This window comes from Phodopus roborovskii, unplaced genomic scaffold (genome assembly GCF_943737965.1).
Source record: "Phodopus roborovskii unplaced genomic scaffold, PHOROB, whole genome shotgun sequence".
Taxonomy (NCBI): Eukaryota; Metazoa; Chordata; class Mammalia; order Rodentia; family Cricetidae; genus Phodopus; species Phodopus roborovskii.
This window is the reverse complement of record NW_026126517.1, coordinates 323,369-342,854: the sequence shown is the minus strand read 5'-3', so window position 1 is coordinate 342,854 and position 19,486 is coordinate 323,369. Positions and strand designations below refer to the sequence as shown.

General features: G+C 48.1%; 2 protein-coding genes across 3 annotated transcripts in view; one reads left to right on the top strand and one right to left on the bottom strand.

Annotated features, from left to right (window-relative positions):
• The window catches only part of Olfm2 (olfactomedin 2), a 67,144-nt gene extending 64,750 nt beyond the window's left edge, over positions 1-2,394 (top strand). Inside the window, exon 6 of one of the 2 annotated variants that reach the window (XM_051196889.1) lies at positions 1,497-2,394. In XM_051196889.1, the coding sequence (XP_051052846.1) occupies positions 1,497-2,174 (678 nt within the window). In that variant the 3' untranslated portion in view covers positions 2,175-2,394. The remainder of the gene's footprint in view (positions 1-1,496) is intronic. The other variant, XM_051196890.1, reaches the window with a different exon arrangement.
• Positions 2,395-5,843: 3,449 nt separating this feature from the next.
• On the bottom strand, positions 5,844-19,080 carry Pin1 (peptidylprolyl cis/trans isomerase, NIMA-interacting 1). Its single transcript, XM_051196969.1, has 4 exons — positions 18,922-19,080; positions 15,070-15,288; positions 7,178-7,288; positions 5,844-6,384 (listed from the first exon to the last, which is right to left on the bottom strand). Exons 1-4 carry the CDS (start codon positions 18,977-18,979, stop codon positions 6,275-6,277), a joined length of 498 nt encoding a protein of 165 aa, XP_051052926.1. The 5' UTR covers positions 18,980-19,080; the 3' UTR covers positions 5,844-6,274.
• Positions 19,081-19,486: the final 406 nt, after the last annotated feature.

Genomic DNA, 19,486 nt, shown 5'->3' with positions numbered 1-19,486 from the left:
ACATAAAACACATACATAAATAAACCTTAAATAGCTAACCTTCACAAGGGTGATCACCAAGTGTCACGGTGATGATGGCCCAACCAATTGGTCAGTTCGAAATCAGATTTGCACTTATCTAGTCCATTCTTAGCCAGGGTCAGTTGCGAAGATGCCTTAATATTCCTCTAATTTTCTTATCCTCAATGTAGTCCTTCAACAATGGACCTTAGCTTGATAATGAGGGCATTTACAAGTGCTTTTTAGCTGATAATGGTGCTGCTGGCATATTCAATGACATGCCAGGCAACCTTGTGCTTATGGGATTTAGCCACCGACAATGAATGTGGACCAGGTGTGGTAGCACACTCTTTTAATCCCAGCACTTGGAAAGCAGAGGCAGGTGGATCTCTGTGAGCTCAAGACTAGCATGATCTACATACATAATGAGTTCCAGGCCATCCTGGGCTATGTAGTAAGATCCTATCTTTTTTTTTTTCCTGTCTCATGGCTTTATTTCCTTTACTTTGTAATGCTCATATTGTTTGTTACAAGTTTCCCCTCATCTCTGTAAGATCCTATCTTAAAAACAAAACCTCAAAGTGATCCCTTATCACCCAATAATATTATTTGGTGAGCACTCTCATCCCAGTGTCCAGTGAGTGTGTGACCCCCATGAGTCTCTTGGGGACATAATGCTCCCTGATCCTTTGGAACACCAATTTAGGGTCTTTTTGTTGTTCTGTTCATAAAGGTGTGTGCACAGGCAGGTGTGTGCCAATGCATGTGGAGGCCAAGTCCATAAGAGATGCTTTTCTCTACTGCTCTCCACTTTGTTTCTTTTCTTTTTAGCATGTGTGTGATATGCACACATTTGTGTGCAGGTGTGTGTACTCACAGAGGCCAGAGGAGGACATCAGGTGCCCTGTTCTATACTCTCAGTCTTAGTCCCTAGACACAGACTATCTCACTGAATCTGGAGCTAGGTTGGCAATCAGCAAGCCCAAGTGATCCTCTTGTCTCTGCCCTCAAAGGCACTGGTGTTACAGGCACATGTGTCCCTGCCCAGCGTTTTACATGGGTTCTGGGTTCCAACTCAATCTTCATGCTCATCTTCCACCCCCACCCCCATTAGGTTTATAACAGAACTTGCAGTTCATCAATATGGCTATTCTGGCTGGCCAATGAGCTCCAAAAATCTGTCTCTGACTCCCCCAGCACTAAGGTTATAGCTATGTGCACCACTATGCCCAGCTCTTAAGTGGGTGCTGGGGATCCGAACTCATATCCTCATGCTTGAGTAACAAGTACTTTCCCCTCTGAACTATCTTCCCAGGCCCACGAAAGCACACAATCACCAAACTATAACCAGTCACAAAGGTCTTAGGAAGGACTGTGACTGAGTAGTGACATGATGGCTGATCACTGATGACCAAGATTGATCTTTCCTGATTGGCCAGTCCCTGAGGGTCACAGGTTAATCTACTGACTCTACTGACTGGCTGCTGCTGTTGTAGGTCTGGTACATGGATGGCTATTACAAAGGCCGCCGGGTGTTGGAGTTCCGTACTCTGGGAGACTTCATCAAAGGCCAGAACTTCATCCAGCACCTGCTTCCGCAGCCGTGGGCAGGTACAGGCCATGTGGTATACAATGGCTCTTTGTTCTACAACAAGTACCAGAGCAATGTGGTGGTCAAGTACCACTTCCGGTCACGCTCTGTGTTGGTGCAGAGGAGCCTCCCGGGGGCTGGCTACAACAACACCTTCCCCTATTCCTGGGGTGGCTTCTCGGACATGGACTTCATGGTAGACGAGAGCGGGCTGTGGGCTGTGTACACCACCAACCAGAATGCAGGCAACATCGTGGTCAGCCGGCTGGACCCTCACACCCTGGAGGTCGTGAGGTCCTGGGACACCGGGTACCCCAAGCGCAGTGCCGGGGAGGCCTTCATGATCTGCGGCGTCCTATATGTGACCAACTCTCACCTGGCCGGAGCCAAGGTCTACTTTGCCTACTTCACCAACACGTCCAGCTATGAGTACACGGATGTGCCCTTCCACAACCAGTACTCACACATCTCCATGCTGGATTACAACCCCAGGGAGCGGGCCCTGTATACCTGGAACAACGGGCACCAGGTGCTCTACAACGTCACACTTTTCCATGTCATCAGCACTGCTGGGGACCCCTAGGTGCCCCTGCAAAGGCTGTGGGGAGCCTTCCCACACTGCCTGTGACTCCCTCAGCCTTCTCTTGGTCATGCCCTTCCCTTCCTAGATTCCTTCTCTCCCGGCCTTCCCAGCCCAGTTTTCTGTATCTCTATCCATGTGTTTCCTCCACTTCATTGATCTCTGCTTTTGATACTTCACTTCTGAGTCTGCCTTTTCATGGATGCTTCTCTTCCTTATTGATCGAACCTCTCTCCTTTCCCTGCCCTCTTTTCTCCCTGCCCAGATTCCCACACATTCCTTATCCCTCCCTCCCTCCCTCCCTGTGGATCTGAGTGCATGGATTTTTTTCTTTCTAATTTATTATTTATTCTTTCTGGGTTGCCAGAATAAACCGGACCTTTGACATTTGATGCTTGGGTTGTTTTGTACCCAGTGATGGTTACAAAAGGCAACTCTGAGTCGCTTTATTCTCTGTGCTTAGCATGATCTGAGGTGGAATCCTGGGACATCCCTTCTCCAGACTGGCTAGCCCTGGAGGAGCCCACCCAACTAAAGGTGTTTCAATCAAAAGCAATTCCTTTAAAAGCAAATGGGATCAGAACAGAGGATTCTATTATGGCGATGAAAACTGGCCTTAAGTGAATATTCCCTGGTTGCAGGCTCACAATGGCACATTGTTGAGCTGTCTGGTGGTCTAATGACTTCTTAATAATTTGGCTGCTTCTGAGAGGGGTTAAGGCCCTCCAATTTCTTCTCTGCTTTGTAATTGCAGAATTTGTTTCTACACAAGCCATGCTAGCTAACAGCAAGATTCAAACTAACTAAAACAGGTAGAGGGATGGTGACAGGACAGGGCTAGGCAGAGATACCTGGTGCTAACAATCCTGGGGGGGCAGGGAGGAAGCTTAATTAGGAAGCAGGGGCCTGCGCTGCATGGCCCCTGCTTCTTGAAGCTAAAAATGACCTTGAGCTTTGACTCTTCTGCTTCTACCTCCACCACAATGCCTGGCTTAAAAGGTGCTGAGGATGAAGCCCAGGACTTCATTCATGCTAGGCAAATACTTTGCCAACTTTGCCACGGCTGACTTTATGTCAGTCAGATCTGCCTGTGGGATGAGGCCAGAGCTGTGGATCTCAACCTGAGACTCAACCCCTAGCCAAACCTCTATCTCCAAAATTATTTGATTCATAACAGGAGCAAAATTAGTTGTGAAGTAGCAATGAAAATAATTTATGGTTGGGGGTAACCACAACACGACGGAACTGTATTAAAGGGTAGAAGCGTTAGGAAGGTTGAGAATCACTGAGCTAGAGTTGAAGCTGAGGCCAGGTGTTAGTTAAAAATAAGGGATGAATTGGTAGAGCAGTGAGTGACATGAAGGGCTTTCATCTGGAATAGGGGTAGTGATACATGCTGCCTCCCCACCCATGTCAGCCCACTGAACCCAGAGCAGAAACAGCCCTGGTTCTGACCCCACCCTGCTGAGGCCACCAGGAGGCTGCTGTCCCTAATTAATGGCCTCTGTGATTAAATCATCTCCGGGAACTTGGACTTGGATACCATATTGGGAAGGAAACCAATGAATAATGAATGGGGCTGCCTAATGCATTCATTTAAAACCAATTTCTAAAGGCATTCTCATGAAGAGCAATTAATTCCCATGTAAGTGAACAAGCATGACACTAGGAGGAAAAAAAGAATAAAGTCCTGGGACAAGACTTTATGCTACTAAAAACATCAAAGGCTTGATAGGTGGCACCCACTTGTCATCCCAGTTGAGACCTTGCCTCAAAATCCCAAACAAGAAAAAGGAGTTTGTATGTCTCCCGCCTGTGACTTGTGTTCAAGGTGGTCATGGTCTCAGATATGGAGAATGAGGCTGCATCTGTAAGTTCTACCTTTTGCAGAGTACACTTGTGTCTATAGACAGACATATCCCCGCATGGACAGGTCTGATGTGAACAGGTCTGTCATGAGTGGGCATGGAGTGTTTATTTGGGCCAGAGCATCTTGCAGAACATCTACCCATTGCATCATTCTTACATACATGCACACTTACTGCATACACACACTTGAAATGCACATACATGTACACACACATACACACAAACTACAATGGATGAACAAGCAGTCCTACCCTCACTGCCAGATTCATTAATCTTTATGTATGTGGTGTTGAATTAACCAACTTTCCCTAAATCATAGATGAGCATTTGGCTACAGCTAGGAAGCTGCCATTCCCTACTGCAGCAATAACAGACTCCCATGTCTGGCCTATAGCCAGTTCCCAGTAGCAGGCCTGGGATGGGAACTTGGAGCAGGTGAGGGAAACCACAGGAAGTTAATAATACATGTTCGGGACACTGAGTGGGCTCCTGGGGCACATTTATCTAACACCAATGTTCAGTCTTGGGTTTTCACCACTGTAGAGAAAAATGGAAGGGGTTGGCTGAGGTCCAAAGGGTTAAACCCACATAGAGGGTCCAGATCATACAGAACACAGATACCAAGTCACATGGCCATACACAGGGATGCACAAATTACCACTGTGGTAATTAATACCTGCTTCTCGCAGGCAGTGGTTCAGATGTGGCAGTAGCCCTAGGGAGATCCAGAGTTCTTGCAAGCCAGGACAGGGGTCCTCTCCTTACAGAGTTCCACTGCCACCCTCGCCCACCCAAAGCTGTGACTGCTTGCCTTGAGTACCCACTGGCCACTGGGGGACATTCTGTTGGAGGTATAGCCAACTCAGCTCAGCCTCTGCCTGCCTGAGCTGGGAAGAAACTCATTAAAGCTTCTTAAATGACAAATGCTCCAGCAGGCAGCTGGTAAAGAGTGATTGCTGTAGAAAGCAGCCAGATGGGAACAGGCTCAGGTGATTGTTCATGAGACTCAGGCCTGTGTGGAGGGAGGGTTCCCTTGGGGTCCAGGCTTAATAATGCTCTGGTCCCCAAGCCTTACTGGTTGCAGCCACCCCCATCACTTGTGGGTTAGACAAAAACCTGATTGAATTCTAAGCCCTTAGGCCAAACTAGGCTCAGGGGTGTCTTAGGAGACATGGTCTCTAGATACTGACCCCCTACCCAAGGTAGGAGAGCCCCTTCCTTCTCCCACCAGCTACTTAAAGCAACATCCATTCCCCAGATCCCTCTACCATGATCCCTGTTCTTCTAGGAGCTGACAAAGCCCCCCACCCCTCCAGTGGAAGGGGCCTCTGTTGCCATGGAAATAGCATCTGGAAGAGGCTAGGTCTGATGGCTGAACCCAGAAATAACCATCCCGAAGTGGTGGCAGATGCTGGATGTAATATGTTCTCACCAATAAGTGGTCTCTGTGTGTGCAGGGGATGGATGTGTCAAGGCAGGTGATGAGCCAGGTTCCCCCAGGATCTCTCCAGACCTACCAACCCTGGATGCAGGGTATTGGGGGTGGGGATGGGTATCCTGTGTATCCTTGAATAGTCTCTAAGAGGCTTGGCATAACTGGGTCTGGACTGGTAAGGCCAGCTGCCCTGGGAGTCTAGCTAGTGGGAAAATTTCTTGCCAGCACCCCACATCCTTGAAAAGGCAGCTTTTTAGGGCTGGAGAACAGTTTGGACACTTGGGCTTTGGGCACAGTGAGTGACATTTCCTTCCCTGAGACAGGAACCCCACACCCCTCAGAAAGGTAATGAGATACAGTACCACCAATCAGTGGTTCCAGGTTTAATGAAAGGCGCATGGGGTGCTGTATCACACCCTGAGGCTGAGTTGCTGCATTGCTAGGTGTGGAACATCTGCTTTTTGCAACTGAACAGAGGAATGGAGCATAAAACTAATAAGAAACAAGGCCCTCCTGCCTGCTGCCTCTGGGACCTGGGAGGTGAGGGGTCAGGTCACCTCTGACCCCCTAAGCCTGGGGGCCTCCATACCCCCACTGCCCTTCTGAAGTAAATTCCTTCAGAAGGAACCTGGCTAGGACAGCCCCAACTGGGGGCAAACAGGGAAAAGGAAGCTCAGAGTCCTTATCTCAGAGCTCCCTTCCCAGCCATTTTAGGAATAATAAATACTGTGTGACAGTAGCAGGAAGAGGCATCCATGAACTCCTTGGCAGCCTGAGTAGGCTGGCCAGTTGCTTGCCCTCATTCTGTGCGCAGGATGATATGGATGCCCGAATCCGTGAACACTGGCCCACTCATCTCCCCTGTCCGTAGAGCAAACGATGCATCCTCAAATGGTTTTTGCATCTGACCTGTGTGAAACAGCAGAGGTAGTGGGGGTCAGGCATAGGTTGCAGAGATGGGGCTCCTGCCTGCACCTAGTCTCAAGCGTATTCATCACAGGTTTTATGGCCATGCCACCCTACAGTGCTGAGCTGTGGCCCAGGTGAGGGCCACAGGCCCATTAAGGAGGCTCTGGGAAGCCCAAGGACAGCATGAGGGGTGGCAGGCAGTGCTGTGCTGTGCATTTAGACACAGCATGATGACCTCTCCTGGTTCCCAGCTCAACACCATCTGTCCTGCAGGTAGCTTGGGCTGACAGCAGAGGGCCTTGCTAGGCTCCGTCTCCCAGGCAGGTACCTACACCTAGAACTCCCAGCCCACGATAAGGAGATGAAGGAAAGAGGGGAAGAGGAAGGGATCCTGATTTCCTCTGCCCTAGACAGACAATTCTAAGCTCTGGGTCAACAACTGGACCTGACCTTGCCATTTCCCCCACCTGCCAAAGAGAAGAATATGATTCTCAGGGATCCTGTCCTATAGCTAGATGCCAATGACAGAGTAGAGTCACCTTGATGGGCCTGTGGGGGCACAATGACCCTGGAAGGAAGATACCAGAGAGGTTTTACATCCCTTCTGCAGCACAAACAACAACAACAACAACAAAAAACAAAACAAACAAGAAACCACACAGGAAAGGAAGCCTGAGGGTTATGCTGCCACCTGGTGGATCAGGAAGGCACAGTGTAGGGCTTCTCCCTCTTCATGGGCCCAACCACCCTCAACATTATAGGGAAGGGCTGGGTGGTGCCCACTCTTGCCTACCTCTGCTGAAGGCACCCAGGTCTCCCCTGGCTTTGGCAGAGCTGCAATCACTGAACTGTGAGGCCAGAGATTCAAAGTCTTCTTCTCCTGACTTAATCTTCTGGATATAGCCTGCAGGGACACAAGGGGAGAACCCTTTGTCAGAGACACAGGGAGAGCAAGCTACTCCCAGGAGCCGGGCCAGGCCTGGCCTGTACACCATGTTCCCTATGGCCCCACCCCCGCATGCCCAAGCAATCACACCTGTGCCCTTATCATGTGCACCCATGAAGATAGTCCTCCCACACGCATGCCCCCAGGGTGCAAACCTATCAGCCATCCCCATGTACCTATGGTCCTACTATGACCTTAGCAGCAGCTAGATGCCCAAGAATATAAGGACCCCACACACACTCAGTGGCCTCTTTTCAGCCCTGGACACAAACAGCTGGAACCTCATAGCAGATGACTGCCCACCCCTAGTCCTGGGGCAGTCTAAAAGGCTCTGGAGACCAAAAGTGACTAGCATGCAGCCAAGCTCTGCACATGAGCTAGTGACATCTTCAGCTGTGGGCATCAGGAGTCCCCACCTGTGAAACATGGGAGGCACAGCAGAGCTCTCACTAGGACATTTTGAAGAGACCCTGAGGTGAGGCTGTAAGGGATGTGTGTGAGCACCTGTACAACTGTCCCACAGGCAAGCCACACAACAGGTGCCAAAGTGTAGTGGCAGAGCCCAGGAGGCATTAAAGCATCTCCACTGGGCTGAAGTTCTCCTGCAGGGACAGGAGGTAAGGGCTGCTGGGAGGAACCCTCAAAATAACAATAAAGTCATATGTCACAAAGTCTGACTGAGTTCCATCCCCAGAACCCACAACAGTGTAAGGAGAGAACCAACTCCTGTAAGTTATCCTCTAATCTTCAAACACACTTGCCAATCACCAAATCAACCCAAACAAAATATAAAGGACTTAGTCTCAGGGAAGTGAGACACAGCACCATGTTTGTATGACTTATGTCTCAGGAGCAGGTTGTGCAAGCATGTGGATGCATGTGAAACTGTGTTATGCACACAAAGACATGCTAGATTGGGAGTTGCTAGGCACCTGAGAGGAGTGCCTGAGATGAGCAAAAAGGCCAGTGACACAAAAGACACTATTCCTGCCCAACCTACAGCCATCATACAGACTCCCAGGGCAGCTACCCTGACCGGAGCAGCCTTCATATCTCTCCCAGCTAGGCTGGCAGAGACTCCCCAGGGGACCCTGTCCTTTTATTTCTGAAATAGAGCCTCCTGTGCAGTCTGGGCTATCCTTGGACCCTCAACCTTCCTGCCTCAACTTCTGGAGTGGTGGGGTCACAGGTATGCATTGCTATATTAGGCTCCACAACAAATTCTTTGCAGATGTGAGGGTGGCCTGACACTTCCTGTCTGATCTTCAAAAGGCTTCTGAACACCTGTGAGCTGCCCAGTGTGCACATCACTGAAGGTCCCCACTGTTGCCTGTTTGATGAGAGGCATTACTAGCTGCTACAACCAATGCTTTGAGGTCCAGAAACCTAGCCACATCCAAAGGGCTCTGGGCCTCAGGCTCCTGTAGGGTACCAATGCTTGGCACACAGGGCAGGCAGTATGACTGAGAGCCCAGTAGCCACCCCTTTATGAATGCATTGCAGGGCAAGCTTCCTTGGTGTTTGGTCTATGCACTACCAGGGTACACCTGTCTATCAGAGCTCCCCAACTCCCTCCTGTTCTACCTATCCTTTCTGACTTGGTCGGAACTAGCTGTTAACACAAAGCACTGCCTACAGTTTGTGACAGCCACACAAGGCCATGTGGCTTGACACTTATGTCTGGAAACCACTCCTGGGATTGAGTCCCCTTATGCAGAATGAATCATATCAATACCCTGACCTGGTAAACTCCTGCCTCTCCTCTCCCTGGATGTCTGGCTGTGTTCTCAGCCCCACCTTCACAGCACTGGACTCCCCATGTTCTTCTGTGGAGAGCAAAGGATCTACCAAGAACCCTGCCCACTTCCAGTCCATGTCCACCTAGACATAGCCATAGCCACAGGGATCTGTAGATCGGATAGCCAGGGTTTCTTTTTTTCTTTGTTAAAATTTATTTTTATTTTACGTACATTGGTGTTTTGTCTCCATGTATGTCTGTATGAGAGTGGCATATCTTTGGAGTTATAGATAGTTGCTATGTGGGTGCTGGGAATTAAACCTGGGTCTTCTGGACCAGTCAGTGCTCTTAACAGCTGAGATATCTCTCCATTGTTTCTTATACACTGTGAAGCTAATGCCATTTAATAATGAAAGAACTGGGCTGGGTGGTACATGTCTATAACCCTGGCACACAGGTCACTGAGGCAGTCTGTATACATAAGATACTGTCTCAAAAAAGAAAGGGAATCTAGCCAGGTGCCCTTGTTTACCACTGTTCCCCACCACTGTACCTAGACCTGTGCACAAGACAGGTTTCTAGAGGCCAAGGAATACATGAATAAGTAAAGCAAAGACTAGCCATGAGGAAGGAGATGGGGACCTGTAACGAGTACGGTTTTTCTGCCCGCCGCCGCCTGGTCTTGTCCTGCTGCCACGCCAGCCCCAAATAATACACAGAGACTCTGTATTTGATATTATACTGTTGGCCAGGTACTTGTTTCTTATCGGCTAGCTCTGCCTAAATTATTAACCCATTTCTGCTGATCTACGTATTTCTCTTACCGGGGAGCCGGCGGCATACTGCTTTCTTCAGACTCTCCATCTTGACTCCTCCTTACTACTTCCTATTTCCTCCTTGTCTCCTAGTCCCTCCTATCTTCCTTTCCTATTGGCCAACAGTGCTTTATTATTAACCAGTATGAGAAACATATACAGAATGACATCTCTCATCATCTCCTCTTTTCTGTTTAAATAAAAAGAAGGGGTTTAACCTTAACATAGCAAAATATATAACACAACAGTTATCCAATAAGAATCACAATTAACAATATTTAGTCCATTAACATTTAGCAAGATTAAAGGAAACTATTCTATCATCTATCCTATATTTGTGAATTTAAAGTCCTATATGTATCTTATCTTTAAACCTAACTAAGGAAAACTATAACCATAACTATTTGTCTTCAACTCCATCAAAGACCACAGAAGGATAGTATATAAACTCTAGAAATGACAGAGACAACTTGCCTTTTCAGTCACCCGAAGTTCTTCTGTAATCTTCCATCTTCAGCCCATAGGCCATAGTGTGTCTGACAGACTCTCCAGTAAAGCAGAAAACTTTAAACTGTCTTCTTTTTTGGCAGTTTGTCAGTCACTTTTCTCCGTGTCCTGCATACTGTCTCGAAGACTCTTCCATGAAGCAGGATCTCTGTAGCAATGTCCATCTTGAATCAGGAGTCACTTTCCTGTGGGTCCTGCATGTCCAGTTTATACATCACAAAGTCAAACAGTCCAGACAAGAGCAGTATCTTGTCCAAATGGCTAGTCTTGCCATATTGGAAGCAAACTTCATAATGCATTTCTTCGATGTCCATCTTCCTTTCTGGTGCAGGTGGTATTGCCAAGAGCAATTATGTCTCACTGTCACAAAAACCCTAAACCACTTTAAATGCCATATTCTGTAGGTCTTTGAAAGGTTTGAAGAATTCCTATCTATCTCAAATACATCTCTGTGTATCTTGAAAAACCTAACTAACTTAACTCTGAGCTTTGACTATCATAGGTAATTATCTATAATCTGTACTACATTATATTTCTATATAAACACAATACCTAAACAAGAGGAGAAATACACATCTCACAAAATTGACATTAAATTGTATCAATAAATGAAAATCCATTCCAAAAGTAATCATATCAATACCATAATTCCCTTTTTACCTTTAAAAATAATTGGCTGTGATCATTACCCATTTATAACCAAGTCCATTTAAATGAAAACAAACATTTATAAACAATATTTGGGAATTTGGGCGTCGTTCTTTCCAAACTACTTCCTGTTGATACGTTGGGCGCCATTTGTAACGAGTACGGTTTTTCTGCCCGCCGCCGCCTGGTCTTGTCCTGATGCCACGCCAGCCCCAAATAATACACAGAGACTCTGTATTTGATATTATACTGTTGGCCAGGTACTTGTTTCTTATCGGCTAGCTCTGCCTAAATTATTAACCCATTTCTGCTGATCTACGTATTTCTCTTACCGGGGAGCCGGCGGCATACTGCTTTCTTCAGACTCTCCATCTTGACTCCTCCTTACTACTTCCTATTTCCTCCTTGTCTCCTAGTCCCTCCTATCTTCCTTTCCTATTGGCCAACAGTGCTTTATTATTAACCAGTATGAGAAACATATACAGAATGACATCTCTCATCAGGGACCCATCACTATTCTTCAGACAGAGACACTGCCATCTCTTGCTTCTTGTCACCTGGACCTCTGTACTCAAGGCTGAGGACAGACTTCCTAGACTTTCTCCAGGACAAATTCCAGCCTGAGGAGCAAACAACTCCTCAGAGGGTACCAACCCAATTTGGACAATAGCACCACAGCCAGGACTCTGAGGAGAATCCTGCCTCTTGGAGCAGCATCTCCAGAGCTCCTGCACTGGAAGAGGGCCCTCTATTTGCTTTTTGGAGTTGTGGTGGTTTGAATAGGAACAGTCCCATAGGCTCATAGACTTGAATGCTCAGTCACCAAGGAGTGGAACTGTGTGAAAGGATTAGAAGGCTTAGGAGGTGTGGCCTTATTGGAGAAAATGTATCACAAGGGATGGGCTTTGGGGTTTCAAAAGCCTACACCAGGTCCAGTGTCTCTCTTGCACCTGCCTGCCTGCCTCTGCCTCTCTGCCTGCCTGCCTGCCAATCAGGATGTTCTTTCTCAGCTACTTTGCCAATGCCATTATGATGATAATGGACTAACCTCTGAAATGGTAAGTAAGCCCCCAATTAAAAGCTTTCTTTTGTAAGAATTGCCTTGGTCATGGTGTCTCTCCACAGCAACAGAACAATGACTAAGACAAAGGTGTTCAGGGAGCCCCCTTAACCTGTTAAGGTTAATGTCCACATGCAGACATGTGTGGGTTCAGCAGTCCCTAAGGTCCAGGAGTGAGTCAGGCCCAGCTCTAACTTCAGCCGCTGGGATCCAATCCTGTTCTGTGGTTCCCCAGCATTATGAATATCCAGTAGCCCAGGGGAGGGGTGATTCTGCTTCTGGGAGTCTCATAAAATGACTGGCCTATTAATTGGGGCATTGGAGAGCCAGGGAGATGGTCCAGTGGGTAAAAGTGCTTATGCCATCCCTGACTAAGTTCTATCCTCAGGACCTCCACAGTAGAACAGGAGAACCGACTTCTCCTACAGGGTTTCCTCTAACCTCAACTTGCCTGCAGCAGCATGCCTGCATGCATACAAATTAGTGAGAGTAAAAGAAAAAAAAAAAAAAAAAAAAAAAAAAAGAATGAGTTAATGGGATCTCTTATTTCAGAGGGTTATTCTGAGGCATGAATGACTAACTGCCATAGTCAAGGCTAATGTACAAGTCCAGATATAAATGTTCATTGCTCTGTTAAAGGCTTTATGATAAAGTCCTAATGTTCGCTATGAAGAAGTCCTGGTTCCTGGTATGATTTTCCTTGGAGATAAGGAGTCTACAAGGGTAAACCCTGAAATGATAAGTACTTGTTCATAAAAAGGGACACAGCCAGGCTAAGGTTTTAGTTCAGCTGGCAGAGTGCTCACCTTCCTGCACCAGGGCCTAAGTTCAATCTCCAAACTAGGGATGGCAGCACAAACCTACAACAGGTTAGTTTACTGTTACCTCTGGTTATGCAGGGAGTTTAAGGTCAGTTTGGTCTGCATAAGCTCTATGATTAAAGGGGGCAGGCAGGGCAAGCTTAAAGATAGCCAAGGAGCACCAAAGGACACACAGAAGCAAGACAAGAAAAGCAATCTCAGCAGGAACCTGATGGGGAAAGTAAGAAAGGCAAAGGTCTGTGGTGGCTGGTGAGAGTGAATTCAGAGGAAAAGCATGGGGCACAGACTTTTCTAGAACCGTGACAAAACAAACTTCTGTCACCTAAGCTACTGAGCTTGTGGCACTGTGTTACAGAAACTAAGGGACAGAATTAACCAAAAGGGTGTTTCCTCACCTAAAAGTGTTAGACAATTCCCTTGTCCATTCTGTAGAATCAAAAGCTCTCCCAGATCACAGGTGGCCATAGGGGAAGAGACAGGTCAGGAAAGAGGTAGTAACATCATTGGATATGCTATCCCAGAAGACCCAAGACCCAGCAGGAAGGGCCCAGAAACCCAGCCACAGGCCATCAGGCGGGATGGGCACCACTCTGCCAGAGGAGACAGCTAATCCTTGAAGTCTGGGAAGGGTGCTGCATGCCCTTATTCTGGACCTCCCCAAATTCTCAGGGCCTGTTCACACACAGCCAGGCTGCCTCAGACAAGGACATGCTGATGACACCAGCTGGGCCTCAGGTTTCTTTTGGCAGTTGCCCAGCAGCTATAGAGGAACCAGAAGGAGCAGAAGCGGGGATGCAGAAGTGCCGCTTCCAAAACAGGCAGTTGTTTCCTGAGGGCAGAAGGAAACTGATGGCACCCTCCAGACCAAGGCAGGCAACTGGTCACTCCAGTTGGCAAGTAGAAGAGAGGGACCTACATGGGCCCAGCTCATCCCAAGTGTAGGCACTTCTTTTCAAGGTCTTCAAGTAGCCTAGGCTGGCCTTGAACTCAATATGTAGGACCTAGAACTTAAAAATTTTGCAAGGGCTGGAGAGCTGGTTCAGAGGTTAAGAGCACTTATTGCTCTTCTAAAGGTCCTGAGTTCAATTCCCAGCAACCACATGGTGGCTCACAGCCATCTATAACGAGATCTGGTGCCCTCTTCTAGTGTGCAGACATCCATGCAGGCACCGTTGACATAAATAAATCCTTTTAAAAAAAAAACTGCATTTATTTGTGTTCATGTGACAGTGTTTTCACTAAAGTCAGAGGGACAACTTCAGGAAGTTGATTCTTTCCTTCAACTATGTAGGTCCCAGGAACTGAATTCAAGCTCTTTGCCCACTGAGCCATGTTTCCAGCACCAAGATTGAATTTCTGATCCTTCTGACTATCTCTATGCTGAGATTATAGGTATCAGGTGCACAGGGTACTAGAGACTGAAGCTAGGGCTCCCTGCAAACTGGGTGAGCATGCTAACAACTGAACTACACCCTCAGTTCAATACTAGCACTTCTCTAGAAGTTAAGTTAAGCAGACTTGGTGGAGGACCTGGTGGGTCTTCTAAAAGGCCCCCATGGTGGGTAGTGCTTATTGTCAATGTGGCAGAATCTGGAATAACCCTGTGGGAACTATGGTGGTTATGCTAGCTGATATGAGGTGACCCATCTTACTTGCTGGCAGGACTATCCCCCTGGGTAGGGGATCCCAGCCTAAAAAATAGAGAAGGCAAGTTGAGCGCTAGTACAGACAGTATTCTTTGTTCCCGACAATGTTGTGATGCCACTCATTCTTGCCACTGTGACTTCCCTGTGGTGAACTGTAACCTGGAACTGTGATGTGAGCCCAAACAAACTTTTCTCCCTTAAGCTGATCATCATTTTTAAAAAAGTTTACATTTATTCACCGGGAAGGTGGGATGGACAGCACAGCAGCACATGTGTCATGGTGGGCTGGCAGGTGAGAGGACAACTCCCAGAACAGGCTCTCTCCTTCTACCACACATCACCGGGAATGGAATTCCAGTCTCCAGGGTTAGCAGAAAGTGCTTTGCTGGCTGAACCCTGCTGCTGGTCCTTATCAGGGTATTTTGTCACAAAACAGGAAAAGGAACTGAGATAGCCTCCCCCACCCACAGAGGACCCCAACAATCCCCCATCTCCACCACTCACCATTGATCAGCTCCAATGCCTCTTCCTTGCTCCTAGTGATCTTTTCCTGCCGCCAGGATGAGGGCCTCCGAGACTGGCTGTGCTTCACCAGTAGATGCGAGCAGCGCACCCTGGAAGGCTCGCCCTGGCCATTCTTGCTACTACCTCCAACACTGCCGCCGCCACTGGGCCGTTCCCACTGGCTGGCATTGGTGATGTGGTTGAAGTAGTATACCCGGCCTGGGGGAGAGCAGCACCTATTTAGGTAAGGCTGGGTTAAAGAGGACTCCACCCTGAAAGCCAGCGTGAGGACTGGCTTGGGAGGCTGCTGTCCCCACCAGGACCTGTCTCAGACAGGATTGTGCTCATGCTTTAGGTGGATACAGACAGACACTAAGCCAGCAAATCAGAAAAAAACAGCTTCCAGGTCTGCAGAATGTCTCAGCAGGGAAAGGAACATGCCAGAGTCTGATAACTTCAGTTTGAACTTTAGGAACTGCCTAGTGGAAGGAGAACCCACCCACCCCCAGGTGTCCTCTGACATGTAAACAAGCCAACCTCCAAAATAAATAAGATCAAAAGTTCAAGAACACTCTCAGCTATAGAGTTTGAGAGCAATGTTGGCTACAAGGAATCCAATTTTAAAAATATACAAACAACAGCCAGGTAGTGGTAGCACATGCTTTTAATTCTAGCACTCAGTAGGCAAAGGCAGGTAGATCTCTGAGTTCAAGACCAGCCTGGCCTACATAGAGTTCCAGGACAGGCTCCAAAGCCACAAAAAGAAACCCTGTCTACAAAACCCAAACAAAAACAAAAACAAATACTATGGGGCTGGGCACCTAGCTTAACGATACAGTGCTTGCCAGGCATTTGTGAAGTTCTAGGTTCAAGTTCAGTATCATACATTCACCAAAAAGGTAAATATGACTGTTTCTATCCCTCACTCCATTGCAAACAAAACCCAGGCATCACCCCCTCCATCTCTGCTCACAGCAGCAGCAATTATATCTTGTGTACAAGATACCTCAAAGATCTATGGGGGTGTTTTAAGACTGGGTTTCTCTGTGTAGCTCTCTCTAGCTGTCCTGAGACTCACTCTGTAGTCTAGGCTGGCCTCAAACTTATGGAGATCCCCCTGCCTCTGCCTCCTGAATGCTAGGATTAAAAGTATGTGCTACCACTGCCGGGCCCAAAGCTTTATTCTTAATCTCTACCCTGGTGGCCTAAATTGAACAGCAAGGAAGCAGTATTATTGGAGGGCCTGGTGCCATCTAAGAGACAGTGAGAAGCATAAAGGAGACAGTCAATGAAAAACTTGAGGGAAAAGCCTGGCTTGATGGGACACAGTCTAGCACTAGGATGAGGCAAGAGGATGGGTGTCTGCTGTTTGAAGCCTGTCTGGGTCTCCAAAGAGCAAAGGAGACCTGGCTGTGGTGGTATACACAGGTAAGATTTGCTGAAGGAGGTAGAAGCAGGAAGATCACAAATTCCAGGCTAGCCTGGGCTACACATTTTTATTGCCTGGCTAAATCCTAGCCTTTAATCCTAACACTCAGGAGGCAGAGGCAGGTAGATATCTGTGAGTTCAAGACCAGCCTGGTCTATAAAGTAAGTTCTAAGACAGCCTGGTCTACAGTTCCAGGACAGCCAGGGTTACACAGAGAAACCCTGTCTTAAAAGACCAGGAAAAAAAAAAAAAAAGGGCTGGATATTCACGAAAGAAGGCTATCATAGTCCCACAGAATAAATGGCAAGAATTGGTCCACTGCTAAGTAGAGGGACAGGATTTTTTGTTTATTTTGCTTTTTAAGAGTCTCACTATGAGGACTAGAGAGATGGTTCAGAGATTAAGAGCACAAACTGCTCTTCTTGGGAACAGGGGTTCAATTTTCAGCACCCACATGGAGGCTCACAACTATCTGTAATTCCAGTCTCAGGACATCTAGCACCATCTTTAGGCTTCTCTGTGGGCACTACATACACATGGTGACACAATGCAAGCATAATACCCAACCACATTTTAAAAAAAGCTTATGTAGCCCAGGTTAACTATGAACTGGAGAATCTCCTGCTTCTGCCTCTTAGGTGCTGGAAATATATCTATGTGCTACCACATCCACCTACAAGTATGTTTATGCTTAGGCCAGGAATGAAGCAGCCTGGATAGGAGCAAGGACTCACGGGCTAAATCCAACTAAAACTTTAGTGATAGGCCATCTCCCTGAACCTCAGCTTTCTCATCTGAATAACTGGGATAAGAGAATAAGGACATCAGAACTAGGTGCAGTGGCACATGAGTGCAGCCTCAGTGCTTGAGAAGATGAAACAGAAAGACCATGAGTTGGAAGCCAGCTTGGGTTAAACAGCAAGACTTTTATCTTAGTGTGTGATGATAATCTATCCAGCACTCCGAGAGGTGAGGGAGGACAACCAGAGGTTCAACGTTATCTATCCTAGGATTGGCAGCAAGTTCAAGACTAGTCTGCTCGAGTGCATTCTCTCTCGCTCTCTTGCGCACTCTCTCTCTCTCTCTCTCTCTCTCTCTCTCTCTCTCTCTCTCTCTCTCTCTCTCACACACACACACACATTTTAAAAAGAAAAAAAAAATAGCTCTGTGGGTAAATGTGCTTGCAGCCAAGTGTGAAGATGTGAGTTTGATTTCAAGTACTCTCATGGTGGAAAGAAAAAAACTCCTGCAAGTTATTGTCTGATCTCCACAGGCATACACAATAAATATACCACTACTACTATTATTAATAAAGATTCTGTCTCAATAAGTAAATTGGGTAAGATGGTGCATGCTTGTAATCCCAGCATTTTTGTTTTGTTTTGTTTGTTTTTCGAGTCAGGGTTTCTCTGTATTACTTTGGAGCCTGCCCTGGATCTAGCACTGTAAACCAGACTGGCCTGAAGCTCAGAGATCTGCCTCTGCCTCAACCAGTGCTGGGATTAAAGTGAGCCACCAATGCCCGGCTTAATCCCAGCATTTGGGGCTAAAGCAGGAGAATCGAGCAACCTGTCCATATGAGATCCAGTCTAACACCCTTCCACCCCCCTCCTCCCCCACAAAAGGGTGAAAGACACATTAAACCTAGCCGCGTTAATTCAGAGAGAGCTAATACAGTGTACAGCACCCTGATGCTCAGTAAGAATTATAAGTGAGTTCTATAGGCAGCAGGACCCTGGCTCTACCCGAAATGCCTATCTGCTCCTCTGGGCGTTGCCACTGACACTGGCAAGGGGACTCTGGGGACAGGAACTCACTGCATCATTTGGTGAGTATCCTCTGTGTCCTGGCCTCAGTTTCCTCGCTAGCAAAATGAGAGCAATTTCTCCTTGAAAGATAGGCACAACAGAGAGTGGGGAGAGGAGGAGAATGAGCCAAGGAAAAAGGGAGAGAGGAAGGAGGGGGCAGAGATGGAGGAATCTAGGGAGGGTAAGGGATAGGGGAGAAAGAAACCACACGGACGTACAGACTTGTGAAGGAACCTGAGCTCCTTTAAGTCATCACTGTCGCAGGATCCCGTGCTGCAGAGGAGCGGGCACGTGTTACAGATGCTGTCCGAGAACTCAAATCAGGGCGGCCCACACCCTCTAGAGGCACCGGGTCGGGGTCTCTTCCTCCCAAAGGAGCCGCGAGGTGCAGCCTAGTCTCCTAAGGACATCCGGGCCTAGTGATGAGCGACGGAACGGGCGTGCACCATCTCTTGCCTCAGTTTCTGGCTCTCCGGGCCCGTTAAGCCGCGGAGCCCAGACCTTCACGCCTAAGGCAGGGCGGCGATGCGGCCCGCCTGTCCCCGTGAGCTCGAGCCCAACTTCTGCAATCTCGCGAGGCCCCGGCCGGGCCCCAGACCGACCCCCAAGACGTACCTGAGCTGCGACTCATGCGCTTCTCCCAGCCCGGCGGCAGCTTCTCCTCGTCCGCCATCTTCCCTCCTGCCGCAGAGCCCGCTCCGCCTCCGCAGCTCTGACCCCGCGCCAACCCTGCGCCAATGTCGATTGGCTCGTCCAGTAGAGACGCCCGTTGGACGGCCCCTCGGCACCGCTAGGGCTCTAGCATTTTATTGGACTCACTCGCGGTTTCCTGGACCGCCCCCCTACAACACTCTCCGCCCCTCGTCCCGACACCACTGCTGATTGGCTCATCTGGAAGCGACGTCCATTGAACGCTCAGGATTCCTTTAAGAGTCAAAAGGTCTCTGCAACCTTCTTGGTGGGTCTAGCCCCAGAGTAGAGCTTAGTGATTGGGTCCTGCAGCAACCAATCCCGCCTTATTGAGCCGTTCTCGGTGGTTGGCCAGCCTCCACGCGGACGCAGCTCGCTCGTGAGGAGGCATTTGGTACTTTCACTGTATCTTGCTGTTGCCATAGCAATGCAGTTGCCTTGGTGACAAGAAGCCAAGTGCCCAAAGCCTAAATTTGGCTTTTTAGTTCTC